The sequence below is a fragment of the Stylophora pistillata genome, chromosome 2, assembly GCF_964205215.1.
Source record: "Stylophora pistillata chromosome 2, jaStyPist1.2, whole genome shotgun sequence".
Taxonomy (NCBI): Eukaryota; Metazoa; Cnidaria; class Anthozoa; order Scleractinia; family Pocilloporidae; genus Stylophora; species Stylophora pistillata.
This window is the reverse complement of record NC_142520.1, coordinates 33,568,346-33,582,588: the sequence shown is the minus strand read 5'-3', so window position 1 is coordinate 33,582,588 and position 14,243 is coordinate 33,568,346. Positions and strand designations below refer to the sequence as shown.

Genomic DNA, 14,243 nt, shown 5'->3' with positions numbered 1-14,243 from the left:
AGACCCTCAAGATTACTTTTCTCAACACTGATAACTGAACATTTGATTTCCAAATCAAATAAAACAGGGGAGAGAACTTGCAAAGATGAATGTGAGGCTAGAAATCTGCACTTGAAAAATCATTTTAATCGATCATACCTGCCTTCTTCTTTTCAAAAACCATTTCTCCAATCCACAGCAAGGAAGTACTTTGTCCCCAAGTTTTCTTTTACATATTTCTGCTTTGCCTTCATTTGCATCAATGAGATGGTAGCAGTTCTCATGTGTGCACGTGGTTTTAACGTGGTCTGAGCATGCACGACGTGGTTCTTCTGCCCCTTGATGGCAGTAAGGACATGCAACACACAGCCTATACTGCAGTCCCCTCAGGTATGGCATTTCTTGTGACAAATTCTGTAGGGTGTCTTCAAGAAATTCACGAACAACAGTTGCTAGTTCGGCGGAGGTCTGTCCTACAACTTGATGACTTTGTGTTCTTTGTCTCAAGATTACCTTCACAAATCCTGTATTGCATATGAGGACAAAGTCATGAATATCTTTCCCAATGATGAACCATGCTCCATTTTCGTACAGGGTAGGTTGATGCGTGGGCCATGTCCTTGAACACCAACGAATGGATTGTGAGACAAGCTGTAAGAAGAGACCATGAGGGACAAAGCCATGGACAAAGTGGAGATACAATGGACAGGGATCTGCTGACGATGGTTTCATCTTACAGAGTTCTTCAGGCGATGACTTCAGCTGAGCTGGTACAAAGTACTTCACATCAGTTGGAGAAACTGAGAACTTAGCGATCAAACCAAATTGCTCCATTATGTCTAAGATGTCTTCTTTGATGATGCCTTGTCCAAAAAAGTTGGAGAACACATGATCAACATGCTCCATGCTGAGGATGCCATTCCCTTCAAGTTCCCGCCAGTATTGAGCATGTAGGGGATTCTTTAAAATACAGGGAAAAAAAAAGCAATTCCAGATAAGAAAGGCCGAAATGATTGGAAATTAAACTCTTAATGGGCAATTTTGTATTTTCGGCCGCTTAAAGATGAATACTAGTAGTTATTAACCATGACAGAGGCCAATTAGTGTTAGCGAAAAGAAGTAATCACTTGTGTAAATAAAAATTATGAAATCAATTCAAGTATCTTGCAATTGATGGCCTGAAAAGCTGCAAAAGGTAAATGTACAGTTGTAAAGATTAAAGAGTCACAGCTGTTGCATAGATTATCTATTTCTCCAAAAAGAAGTATCACTCTTAGATTTCTGTTAGTCTTAATTATTGAACAACATTTTCCAAGTAAGCTAGCCTTAAAAATCTGAAAGTAATTTTTTTCACCTGTTTATTGAAAGATGGTATGGTTATCAGCTGCTTGAACAGATCAATCAACCACTGAGCTTTCAGTAAAACTGTACTGCGGTGCTTGATTATCATCCCCTGGCTATGGTAAAAACTGATCATGGCGTCAAACTCTTTTTCATCTTCCATGAAACAATCTTTCCTTGCATAGTGTTCAAGTTGTTTCAGATTTCTGTGATAAATCTGTTTAGCCACCAACGCTTCAATCACCTTTTCAAACAAAAACCACCTAGAAAGCAACAGAATACCTATAAATTGTATTATGGCATAAAGTTGGGTCTTATATTCACTGAGACATGAATGTTTTAAAAGTCCTCGAGTTTTTATACATGTATTGCCTAATACTGTCTCCAACTTTCAAATATAACAGACATGGTATTTTTTGCAACAAACAATGTCAATTCAAAGAACTGTGCCTTATCAAATATCAATAACATTTTTTCATCTTTTAGAATCATAAATCACTTTAAACTAGTGGTGGTAGGATATTTTTTATTCTTTACCTGTACATAAAGTTATGCTGAGTACACTGTGTACCATTTAAAGATTTTATTGTGCCTGTTTGAGGAAAACATTGGTTCTGAAGTGCATAACTGGACTTTTCCATATAAATTGTGCTTTTTATTTACCTGACTGGTATTTTCTCCCCCATATAAGGCTCCTGCCTCAACACCTCCAGGATTGTGTTCTGTAATTCATTTATACTATCTACTCTTCCTTCTTGTTCTACAGGATATATTTTGAAAGGAATTCAAAGGAATACAACACAGAAACATGTGCTTACAATGAGCATTAAGTTAGTATTATACTTGTATGATTGCATAGATTTTACAGATGACAACATAGCTAAGATGATAATATCTTCAAGTTCCTGCATTTTAGGTATTCTGTTCCTTATTCCATGTACTCTGAAATTAATGGATCCATCAGCAAAAGCTATGCATAGATTTTATGGGTGACAACATAGCTAAGATAATATAATCTCTTCAAGTCCCTACATTTAGGTCTTCTGTTCCTTATTCCATATACTCTGAAATCAATGGATCCATCAGCAAAAGCTATGCAGTATGCAGGTTATAAAAAAACAACTCTGACTTTCTTCCACTATAAGTCCTAACTCGTTCAACCAGGGCAGTATCCTTTAATCCCTCTACAAATCCCACTAGAGTGTTCTGTGCATCCATCTGTGTGTATTCAGAATTATAATGAAGCACAACACAGCTGCTGAATTACATGTAACAAATGTGATTCTGCTAATAATTATTGTATGCTCAATGCTTGTCAACCATCTACCAAATGGGCTTTCAGATACAAAAATTGCTACAAATCAAGTGTTCTTGGAATTGACTCAAAAACAGGCTATTATGCAAATATAAAGTCAACAATTACTGGAAGTAACTTATGGTTATAAGGATGCAAAATGAAATTAGTGGTGTGTGCACGTTGGCCGACACATTGGTAGGATCAGATTATTTACCTTTATAATGAAATCAAATATCTTACCTGCTTTATCTTTTCCTCTCTGTTTTCCAATCTTCTTCATTAATATTTTTATCAAATTTGGTCTCTGGGTGTTGTCAATGCAGAATAAGGGTCTGACCACATGCTTCTCATATTCCATACCAGAAATTCTCTCCTTTATTTGTTTCTTTACTACTGTTATGTCTTCAACTGGTTTGTCAGCATGTGTGCCAACAATGAACACTGGGGAGTGGAGGTAGGGCAGCTTGGGTTGTGCATCATCATCTGTGTCATCAGTAGCCAGGGCAACACTATGTACTGTAGCCAGCCATGACAGTAAATTCTCCATGTTTGTTTCATGGTTAGGGTTTTCCAACTTCACATCATCACTCCCTTGTCTCAAGCAGGGCTCAGCTAAGGCATCCAAAGGTTTGCTTAGATTGTGCACCAATATGTAGAGAGCTCGCTGTGAAAAGAAAATAGGATGGCTGGCATAGTACAGGTGCTGCCCTGCGAAGTCCCACACATCCATCATAACATAGGATTCTTCTCTGAGTAAAGCACTTTTGATGCTATTGCCTTTGGCATACTCCAACCACTGATGAACATGCTTCACAGTATCAGGAGGTTGAGCAACATCAATTATCACATCAGGCTCAGCTTGCATGTTTTCACCTTTGCATTCGGTAGAATGTTCATTGCCATTGTTTTGCAGAACATCTGTGGAACCGTCATCCTCCTCAACCTGAATGGAGAATTAGATAAGACAATATGCTCACTGAAAGTATACCTAGATATATGTGTATTATATTATGTATATTGTATAAATTATATGCTTAATGCTAAAAGACTATGACCAGCTCAGTCTACAATAATCTTAAGGGGGTAAGTTTCTAAAAAAGCTGTTGTACTGTGTAACACGTGCTGTTTGTCTACTATCGGGAGATGTAGGAGACAGTTCTTGATGAGACACAGCAAAGCTTTATTTTTTAGGTTGTCGTGATCAAGCATGTCTAAAGAATGACGTGAGGATCTCAATACACTCACTGAAGAATCATGCGGTCATTATATCACAATCAAGTGTCAGGTGACTCATGAAATAACGAGCTATTGATAACATATTGTAACATACTACTTTAGTAAGGGGTGGTATAACAAGACTACTTAGTTTTATCAACTGAGTTGAAGATGTAAAGTGGTTACAATAAACAGTTCTAAAGCTGACACTCCAAGTGTAGTATAGCCCTTAGTCAGACAGAAACTTAATTGTACAGATTAACGCATACAGTACAGGGCAGAGGTTAATAACTTAGCCAACACACATGCAAAACCTTTGCACATTTTTTGCATTACACACCAAAAAAAAGTGTAATGAAAAGTTTGTCTTTTGCTTTTGTTATTCAATGTAGTCAGCCTAATTTGTTTTGCTTTGCTTTGGTAAACAAAAGATTGAAGTTACATAACATAACATTACATACATTCATTGAAGCTTCTTCATAAGGATTTTTCAGTCACAATATTGTAACAAAAATGAGTAAATTATATATGAGTATAAAAATTTACATGAACAAAACAATTTAAAAAATAGATAACACTAAAAATGGCTATACTATTGAAAAAAAGAAAATAAGGAAATACCTTAAAGTTTAATGAAGACACCACCGGAAAAGCAATTGAAAAATGCCAGAAGAGAAGAAGGGAACAATCAAAAAATGCCTCTATTTGCTATGGTAAAAGTTTTGCTTTCAGTCAAGATTTTAAAAAAATAATAACTATAGCCATTCTTCCTCACTTGTTGTCTAAATAAGATGTTTAACTCTGTCATCTAAACACTTTAACAAACTTCTAAAGAAACAGACTGTTGCAGACATAACTTAAATGTAAGAAAGTGTTTTTCAGATTAGAATTTTCATAAAGGAAAGAATTTTAAGAAAATCAAGTTTTCATTCCAATTCATTATTTGAAAAAATAATACACATGTTTAACTCTCATGAGGCTTTGGCTGCTTTACTCCCTCCTCCTCCTCCTTCCTTTCTTCCTTCATTCCTCTTCTGGCCCTCCTTAAAGCAAAAACAGTTGTAATATAAAATTCTCAACACTTTCCAAAACTCTCAAACCTGCTTTGACTTGAAAACATCTCCAACTTTATCCTTTAATTATAGTTTTCCTCCATCAACTGCGTCACTGTGGAAATTCTTTGTAAATGGTTCACACCTTCTGTCAGCTACATTCCTTGCTACATCTTTTGAACATTCCAACAGTCCTGGTTTCCTCTCCCTTGTCAACTTCCAGTTCTTTACAGCTTGGTCAACAGCAATTTCACACTTTGAAGGGTCCACTTCAATCCTCAGTACTCTGTTCTTTAGGGTCAAATGGAAGGCCTAAGAGACTCTTTTTCAAACTGGTTTTACCAGCACGATCCTGACCAACCAGTATAATACGACCACGGTAAACCTTTACACATCCATCTTTCAAAGCTCTTTTATAAGCCAACTGTGCTTTGCTACCTTTTGCTCCTTCTTCATACAGAAGGTCTAATTAAAAAAAAAGTAGTCATGATTGAGCCAAAGGAAGGTCTAATCAGATGAAGTCATAGTTATATTAAACCTAAAGGAAAAGCACTTTCTGTTTTCATAAGCTTAAAAAACAATCTGAAACAAGCTTACAGGGGTGTAGAAGTAGATAATTCAATTTGTTTATATGTGTATCATGTACAAATTTAGAAACTGTGATTGTATATACATGTAAAAGTCACTGCATTGGTGAGTTTGGTAAACACATACACAATGACTATTAAAAATGGGTGACCCCAAAAGCCTGAACAGTGGAACAGCAGAATGGCAGGGCGGGGGAAAATCATCCCAAATCCTAAAACACAGAACTGCGAAAAATGACCCCAAATTCTAAAACAAAGAACGGATGTTAAGACATGTTGTACAAATTTTGTTCAAAGACACCCAAGCCCATGGCTCATGCATCCCCACGACGATAATGCACATGACCAAACTTAGACTGGCGTGAGAGCAAGCCCTTGTTAGGAGCCCTTCCATACAAGTCTTTCTTCATCCACGAATAAGTTTTAGGCCTTGAGTAACACTAGGTGAAGAGAGGTTTGCATGGGGTCATGCAGGTGGGAATTTCTCATGGTGTGAAATGACAAAAGAAAGTTAGCAGAAGGAAGCTGTCAAGAAGAATTTGAAGAATTTCTTTGCAACCAGGTGTCCAAAACACCAGCACCCTACTATGAAATTTACAGCTTACATATCAGTTGAAGAAATAAACTTCCTCAACAAAGCAAAAGGTTCTTTCCCCCAATTCGTTAAGGGGATTAATCTTCTTCTCTTCCTCAACAAATTGCAAATCATTTTATTTATTTATTTATTACAATTTAATGGCTCTGTTGAAACAAATAAAGCTATAAAGTAGGAGTGAAAAGAGAAGAAACGCCATATGGATAATCCTTAAAGGAGTCCAGGACCCCATATGAAAACAGATCACCAAAGTTAAATAGGCTAAAAATATATTACATTGTTTTAAACTAGAAATAATTATTATAAAAATTCCATGGAAGATATTAATTAGACATATTATCCATTAAATACTTCTTAACACCTGCCTTAAAAACTATTTTCACTTGCTGCTCTATGAGTATCAAAGGGCAAAAGATTCCATTAATCAACTATCCTGTGAAAAAATCTATATTTGAGAGGATTTGTTCCAGCACATTTCTTCTTTAAAGATAAATTATCATCATCAACTCTGTGTTGTTTAAATTGCCCTTCCTGAAAGGGAAGTGTAATTCAGATGGATCTTTGGGTTGTCATGGTTTACCATTATTCGCATGGAAGCAGTTGCCAGACAAAGAAGAGGCCTTTAGTCAAGGATACTATGGTTTGCTTCTTGTGCATGGCGTGAAACAATTCTGAGGTCATAATCAAGAAGCTATTAGGTGAGGACGAGAAGGAAAAGAGTCTTCTTCTCAAAGAAGTGAAAATACTCCATGGAAGTAAAAGTGAACCTACTGTTAGGTTTAAAGCTGTGTGCATGGAACCGTGTGCAATGTTGCTTGACTATTTATTTTTCAACTTCACTCCCTTTGGTGGCTCAAAAATTGTTAGCAGTCCGGACTGACTTTCACAATATATTCATATTAATAAGGCAATCAACCAATTTCTTCTTCAAGAAAAGATCTTCCTCCAAATGGCAACAGGGCTTGCACATTTGTATGACCTTGGGATTATCCACTGTGATATAAAGCCTGCCAAAATACTGGTCTCCAACCATCATTATTGCACTTTAAAAGACAGCCAAGAAATTGACCAGGCTTTTCAAACTAGGCTGATACTTTGCAAGCTTAATTGTTGATTTTGAAGAAAGCTTATCCACAATAGGCCACTTTACAGTTGTGTACTTAGTTGCCAAGCCTTTGATTCAGAGTGCTGAAGGTGACCTTGTTGTGACAGAGACCTGTATCTACTTGGCATGATAACTAAGTGATTTACATTTGAATGGCAGCAAGGTTTGTATCATAATAAGGTCAACCCTAGTCTCATGTCCTCCCATTCAAAGGCTTAGCAACCAAGCACACAACTGTAAAATGGACTATTAACCAAACAAAATGTGTGTCACATGGTTATGAACAACCTTGCCCCTGGAATGCCTGCTTATCATGCACCAGAAAGATTTTACCAGAACGGATCAGCTCTGTCCTTACTGGACCTAAAGGCTGTTGATATCTGGGCCCTGGGGATGGTATTGTTCATCATTATCAATCCAGACTTGAAGTACCCTTATCAGATAGAGTTGGAAAAGGTTCAAACCAGCAATTGTCTTTCTGTAATAGAAAAGCTAATTTCTAAAAATGAGAGGGTGGTTAACTCGGATCACTATTGCATGCAGCATGCAGTAAATTGCCTCCAACTTTGCAAATTATCTGAATATTGTACGCGTTTCCATCTGAAAAAATGGGGTCATATCCAAGGGAAATTGGGTCTTGTTTGAGTAAGTCCAAGTAACGGGGGGTTTTGAGTTCGCCATGTTCGAGTTAGTGGGGTTCTCCTGACAGGATCTTTTCTCACCGTGCAAATTAGACAGATTAGTTAAATGGCCTTTTTTTTTTTGTCCAGAAAGTTAACATTTCTTTCACGGATATGAAGCCATAAATTTCATGGGTGAATTAATTAAATTAATTAAATTTAAATTTATACTGCGCAGTTTCTATAAAAATATTCAACTGCGCCTTACAATAAATATTAAATCAAAAATAAAATAGAAGTTCAAAATTACAATTCTAAAATTCCATAATAAATAAATAAATAAATAAATAAAATAATTCATCATTAATGCAATGTAATCATAACAACTATAGTAACGAATGAAATGCCCTATCAAATAAAAAAGTTTTAATTCTAATTTTAAAAATATCTAAACTGGAAATAGATCTTATTGTGGTAGGAAGCAGATTCCAAAGTCTAGGGGCGGCACAACTAAACGATCTATCTGCCAGGGTCTTCTTGGATATTATTTTCGGGAAAGAGAATGGTGGTGTTTTGGACACCAGGTTGCAAAGAAATTCTTCAAATTCTTCTTGATGGCTTCCCTCAGCTAACTTTCTTTTGTCTTTTCACACCATGAGAAATGACCATGCATGTGACCCCCTGCAAACCCCTCTTCACCTAGTGTTACTCAATGCGCAAAACTTCTTCATGGACGAAGAAACGCTCATATTGAAGGGCTCATAATGTGGGCTTGCTCTCACGCTAGTCTAAGTTTGGAGTTGGGGCTGAACAGCATTATATTTTGAGAAGCCTGAAAATGTTCCTGTCATGTTCTCACATTTACAAGCATTTGAGATATTTTTGTTTTATGAAATCAATGCAGACGTGACCAGGAAATGTATCAAAGTTACAATAGTTTACTGTAATATTGTACGTCAAGTTAGTATTCACATGCTGTGCGACTTTTTATGCTGCAACTAAAACTCATGGCAAATTTAGCATAACAAAATGCGACTGAACAGGTTTACAATGTGAAAATGCAGCTATCTTACATGCATAATGGTTTATTATTATTCATGCATTTCCGCCATTCTGCTATTTCCCCATTTCGGCTTTTAGGGTTTTCCATTAATGAAATGAAATACCAAGAGCTTTGATCTCAGTTAAGAAATGCAGAAAGATGTTTTGTGTCTAGTGAAACTTACCATCTTTCTTATTCTCTACAAAACTATGATGATTCAGCACTGCCAATCTTAGCAGTATGCAAGACGTGTATCATATACAAACTTCGTAATGGGCCTTGCTTACCACAGAGTCAGAATCCGAAGGTCAGAGGTTTGATTCCTCATGGGTACTCAATAATTTTCTCTTTGTCCCATCTTTGTGACTAGACAAATAAACATCTTTCTGCATTTCTTTATCAAGCTCAAACCTTACCATCTTTCTTATTCTTTATGAGCTTAATATTGTAGTTATGAGTATTTAATTATAATTCCAATCCAATAGAAAGCAGAAATTACAACTAAATTATTCCTAAATGAGAAATGATTTGTAATAAACTTTACCCTTTCTTAATTCAAATCAAATATTAAGTTTAAATAAACCAATTATGGAAATTCCTAATTTTGAAACAATTTTCAAAAAACTTAATCCTAATTCCTAAAGTCCAGTCAAATAGACAGCAAAAATCCCAACAACAATTCCTTACTTTAAAATTATTTGCAGGAAACTTTATCCTTCCTCAATTCTCTATCAAATTATATTTAACAACTATTCACCAATGTGGAGGTGGTTAGTGGTGGATATTTACCGAGCCGCGAAGCGGCAAGGAAAATATCCACCGCTAACCACCGACACTGAGGTGAATAGTTGTTTTAGTATATACTAAAACAGTGAGATAATATACACCACCTTCGTTAATTTGAGTGATTTCTTGGCTTGTCACGGATGCAAACCGGGACGCCATTTTTTCCTGAGTTGCTCGGAGGTAAATAGCAAAGGATATTCAGAGTTTGACTAGCCAATCAGAGCGCGCCTTTAACACTATCCACTGTTTTAGCATATACTAATAAACATTAGCTGGACTTAAATTTCAAGGTCAGCTGAGTTGTTAACATAAAGCTTCTCAAAATATATCTAAGACTTCCAATAGAAATATCAAGTATTTCTAAAGTGATGCCAACTATGCTCAATCACACAGTATAACTGTTACAATATATTTACTTCATATTCTTCTCAGGCTTTATTATGGAACTATAATTGCCAGCTGCCTTTAATTATCAGTAACAAGCAACATAACCACTTGCAATTCAACCACTAGAACTAATAGGCCATTGTACAGTTGTGTGCTTGGTTGCCAAGCCTTTGAATGGGAGTGAGGCCAGGGTTGACCTTGTTAAGATACCAACCTTGCTGCCTTTCAAATGTAAATCACTTTGTTATCATGCTTAGTACATACAGGTCTCTATGACAACAAGGTAACCTTCAGCCTCACTCTGGATCAAAGGCTTGGCAACTAAGTACACAACTGTCAAATGGCCTATTTAGTAAATCCACATGTCACAACATTAATGTGAAGTGGAATTTCCTTTACTCACCTGGGACATCTGAATATACTCTGTAAATCTTATTCTCCAGCTCCATAACACTTCTCATTCCTTCAACTGTAAAAGGATTCCCTCGCACAGACAACTTTTTGAGTTTCTTCAGCTGTTTTATGGCTGGACTCAACACTTTCAACTGGTTGTAACTCAGATCCAGTCCCTCTAGTCTCACCATCTCACCAATAGCATCAGGGATAGTGGTTAGTTTGTTCTTTAAGATGTCCAGCCTTTTGAGTTTCTTCAGCTGTGTCAAACTTTCAGGGAATACAGACAGCTGGTTTCCACTCATGTTAAGTACTGTAAGATTCTTTAATTCTCCGACATTTTCAGGTATTGTTGTAAGTTTATTCCATGACAGGTCGAGTTCCTTCAACTCAGTCAATTCGAGCACAGCTGCGGGAAATTCGTGCAAACAGTGCCATTTGAGATTTAAACTCTTTCTTCCAAAAGATGTTTTCACCTTTCTTCTTAATTCTTCATTAGAAAGGAATGCCATTTTGTTCATAGGAAACTGTCAGAACAAAAATACAAGCTATCACTAAAGGTGAGTAACTTAAACTAAGTTGCTTTCATTGGTATTATAACCTGAACCAAAAATGGCAAAAAATTAACCAAGCGAATGATTTATTTTTCTTAGTAATCTTTGGAAGCTATCCACCCTTCAGTATTCTTTTCAACACTCTGTAAAAGCTCTAGTTATTTATTTTCATGTCAGACATTTTCACTTAAGTCTTTTTGTTTAACTCTTTTCTGGTCATATACAAGTACTTGAGTTCTATATGTTAACAGCAAGGCTATTGTGAACCAGAAAAATATTTGAATTTTAACACAGAGTTCTCAAAGCTGATTTTACAAGGACATACAGACTACTTTTATTGAAAACATTAATATCCAACAGGAAAGAAATCATTTGTGCAGATGCATGGCTAGTTATGTTTTTATGCGATAACCTTAGACAGTTATAATATAAACCAAAACATGAATGATTTTTAAGCTGAAAATAATCAGAGCAAGTAGCTATTTTCAGACCTATTATTTTATTTTATCCTCTTTAAGTTACTTTTATTTGCATCTGACACCGTGAATTAATTAGAAGATGTTCCTTGTTCTTTAATAGAAACTGATGTGATAAGTCCTTCTCTATCTTACATATTTCATTGTTTGTATTACAAAAAAATCAAAAGAGGGCTTTTCTTGTTTTCTTTTCTTTTCATAGAGTTTGTCAGCCAGAGTTTGTCTGCTATTGAGACCACAATTTTCAATTCAAGACACGTCTTGCATAAAATCTAAATCACCAACAGTTAATTGCTGCACATGTTATGTAACGTAATGATGTGGTTGGTGTAATAAACATAATTTCAAAGATGATAGAGAATTGGTAATAATTTTTTGTTTATGCTTAAAGTATAACTAACTAGGGAATGGTAAAAGAAAAAATATATAACTATCAATAAAGAAAGGACAGTGATTAAGAACACATTTAGTACAGCCAACTCTCCCATAAAAGAATAAAGGGGGTAATAAACTGAATCAAATCGAACATGCATTCATTTTGTTATTTTACAAACCTTGGCGGTTTCGAGTTCATTTCTAACTTCTCTCAGGTAAAATCAAGTACGATCCGTGGAATTAAGCGAAAATTTTGTCATCATTTCAAATGCTTAATTTTTTATTGCTCATTGTGTAAAACTTTTAACTGGACGTTCAACAACTATCGGACAGAATAATTATGACGACGAGAGCTGATTGACGTCAACACGATCAGAAACAGTTTCTCCCGTACTTTCCATATCAATTTTCCCATTACAAAGGCTATCTTAACTTAACAATCACTGTTTTCCTTTTCCTGTTGCTTAGAGTTTCTACTTCAACCCGGCTGTTACTGAACGCCGACTGATCGCTTATCAAGATCCTCCAAGATCGATGTCGAGAGTGCTCTGCATTTGAAGGGCGTCGCTAAAGTATGAACTACAGATCAGAATCCAATAAAATTAAAATGCAAAGGGAAAGATATACTATTGGAGATACCAGAGAATTAGCTTAAACCGACGGGAAATGACGGGAAAACAAACACTTGGGGAAAATGACTTCAGCTCGATCTAGCGAAGAGTTCGAGCTCGCTACACTTAACCTTTAGGTTAAATTCAAACCTGTGTTGAAAATAAAACTTACTTCTCAGTAAAGTGAACAACAACCGCTGCAAATAATAGCGAAATCAAAGAAAGATTGTAGTCAATCTTTCTGTTCAGCCCTTCGTTACTCCCCAACTCTTACATTAGTTTCGATTGACATCACGATCCTTCTCACATTACTACACCCTTGCAGCCGTTTTTAGTCTCGTCACGCAACGCTCCTCCCGCGGAAAGGAATGTTGTTCGAATGTGAGGAGCCCTTCGTGGGGAGGAGCGTTGCGTGACGACACTAATAACGGCTGCGAGGGAGACTATCTCATACGTCATTCGACTGAGCATTGACGCGAAGAAGGGGATGCATAGGTAGACTAGAACAAGGGTGGGCGGGTGGGTGTTATCTCCGCTAGTTAATCGATTTTTCAGAAGGTATCAAAGTAATATTTGATAAATTTAAATTTTTCGAACTTAAAGACTAATAAAAACTTACCCAAGCGTATGAAATTCATCATAACAAACAGGTGTGGGGTGTGTTCCGCGGTAAAAAATGGCAGGAAACGTGATTGAAACTTTTGGGAAGCGGAAAGACAATATATTTAAACAGATTGGTTACTCGGTTTCCCAATTTGTTATTTTCTGCTAAACTCTAACTAACAGAGAGAGGATCTTTTTTACATCGACAAATTCAAAACGTGATCTTTACATCACACCTTATCAAACAACTTTAATTGATAATAAAAATTCTCTTTTTCACATCTAGAAATTTTAGTTTTCAAGGAAGCACATTAGGGGCCGACCATTTAACTATTGAGACGGGTTTGGTGGATGATTTCTGGTCATCAAGAAATTTTTTCTAGCAATCAGCTGTGCAGGATATTTTTTTCCTTTCTAAATGCTCTTTTTTTTTCTGTTACATTTGGGCTGCAAGCAATTTTTTTCTTCCAACAAGCGCTTGCATTATTTTTTTTTTTCAAAATCACCCACCCCACCCCCCTCAAGAGTTAAACGTTCGGCCCCTTAGACGTGAATGTGGCATAACTGTTCCACACAGGTGGCAGAAAACCTTTAAAATTTTGAAATGTGGCAAGAGAATAACAGAATTTCAGATGGCTTTTCTTATTATCGACTTTCTAGATCTAGAGCTTTCTACGACTTCATTTGCGAAGCAACATCTGCGAAAACTTTGATTTCTTAATTGTTGCTCAAGAGATACTTTAGACCAGTTCTTATATTAATTAATCTGACTATAAGCTATTGCAGAAAACCAAAAAAGCAAGTCGACATCATTTTATAAAACTTGCACAGCTACAGAATTAAAAAAAAGGAACGAAAACTTAATAGACTCTTTGATCTCAGCTTAACTTTACAAAGCCTTGTGCTGCACTTTATTCATTCTCTCACTGATAAGAAGTCTTGTTTCTTAGAATTTTTTTCTGTCAATTGTGGCCGTGAAATATCGTAAATATCGCCTTCCAAAATCGCACCGTTGTAAAACATGACCAAAATTTCTATCATTAAAAAATGATAGCTAGAAGTAGACTCTTTAAAATATTTACTTTGATTTTCATAGAAGGCCTCTATTTGTTGTAACGCTATGATGGTTGAGTTATGCTTTAAATCTACTTTCCTTCGAAGTTTGAGGGCTTTGTTGTGCCTTTAAACAGATCAAATGAAAAAAACTTGACCTATTCGGTATATC

General features: G+C 36.1%; 2 protein-coding genes, 1 long non-coding RNA gene and 1 pseudogene across 3 annotated transcripts in view; 2 read left to right on the top strand and 2 right to left on the bottom strand.

Moving 5' to 3' along the window:
* Window positions 1–5,071, bottom strand: part of LOC111342108 (uncharacterized) — a 33,092-nt gene extending 28,021 nt beyond the window's left edge. The window contains 5 exon segments of the mRNA XM_088749437.1: window positions 139–939; window positions 1,334–1,583; window positions 1,984–2,080; window positions 2,858–3,560; window positions 4,933–5,071. Coding sequence (XP_088605563.1) covers window positions 139–939; window positions 1,334–1,583; window positions 1,984–2,080; window positions 2,858–3,482 — 1,773 coding nt within the window. The 5' untranslated portion in view covers window positions 3,483–3,560; window positions 4,933–5,071.
* LOC148739193 (uncharacterized) lies at window positions 5,029–12,901 on the bottom strand. The gene is made up of 3 exons (XM_088747263.1): window positions 12,588–12,901; window positions 10,410–10,926; window positions 5,029–5,349 (listed from the first exon to the last, which is right to left on the bottom strand). Exons 2-3 carry the CDS (start codon window positions 10,918–10,920, stop codon window positions 5,156–5,158), a joined length of 705 nt encoding a protein of 234 aa, XP_088603389.1. The 5' UTR covers window positions 10,921–10,926; window positions 12,588–12,901; the 3' UTR covers window positions 5,029–5,155.
* On the top strand, window positions 6,559–7,180 carry LOC148739194 (uncharacterized; annotated as a pseudogene).
* On the top strand, window positions 10,889–13,297 carry LOC148739192 (uncharacterized). Its single transcript, XR_015996122.1, has 2 exons — window positions 10,889–10,959; window positions 11,632–13,297. It is a non-coding gene; the product is annotated as an uncharacterized LOC148739192 (long non-coding RNA).
* Window positions 13,298–14,243: the final 946 nt, after the last annotated feature.

What these genes read in the sequence shown, in the direction of transcription:
- LOC148739193 (XM_088747263.1), bottom strand. Translation starts at nt 10,920, where the DNA reads ATGAACAAAATGGCATTCCTTTCTAATGAAGAATTAAGAAGAAAGGTG. An exon ending in AGTATATTCAGATGTCCCAG is followed by an intron (nt 5,350 to 10,409) that starts GTGAGTAAAGGA and finishes TTTTTTAATTAG; the next exon opens with ACCTTCTGTATGAAGAAGGA.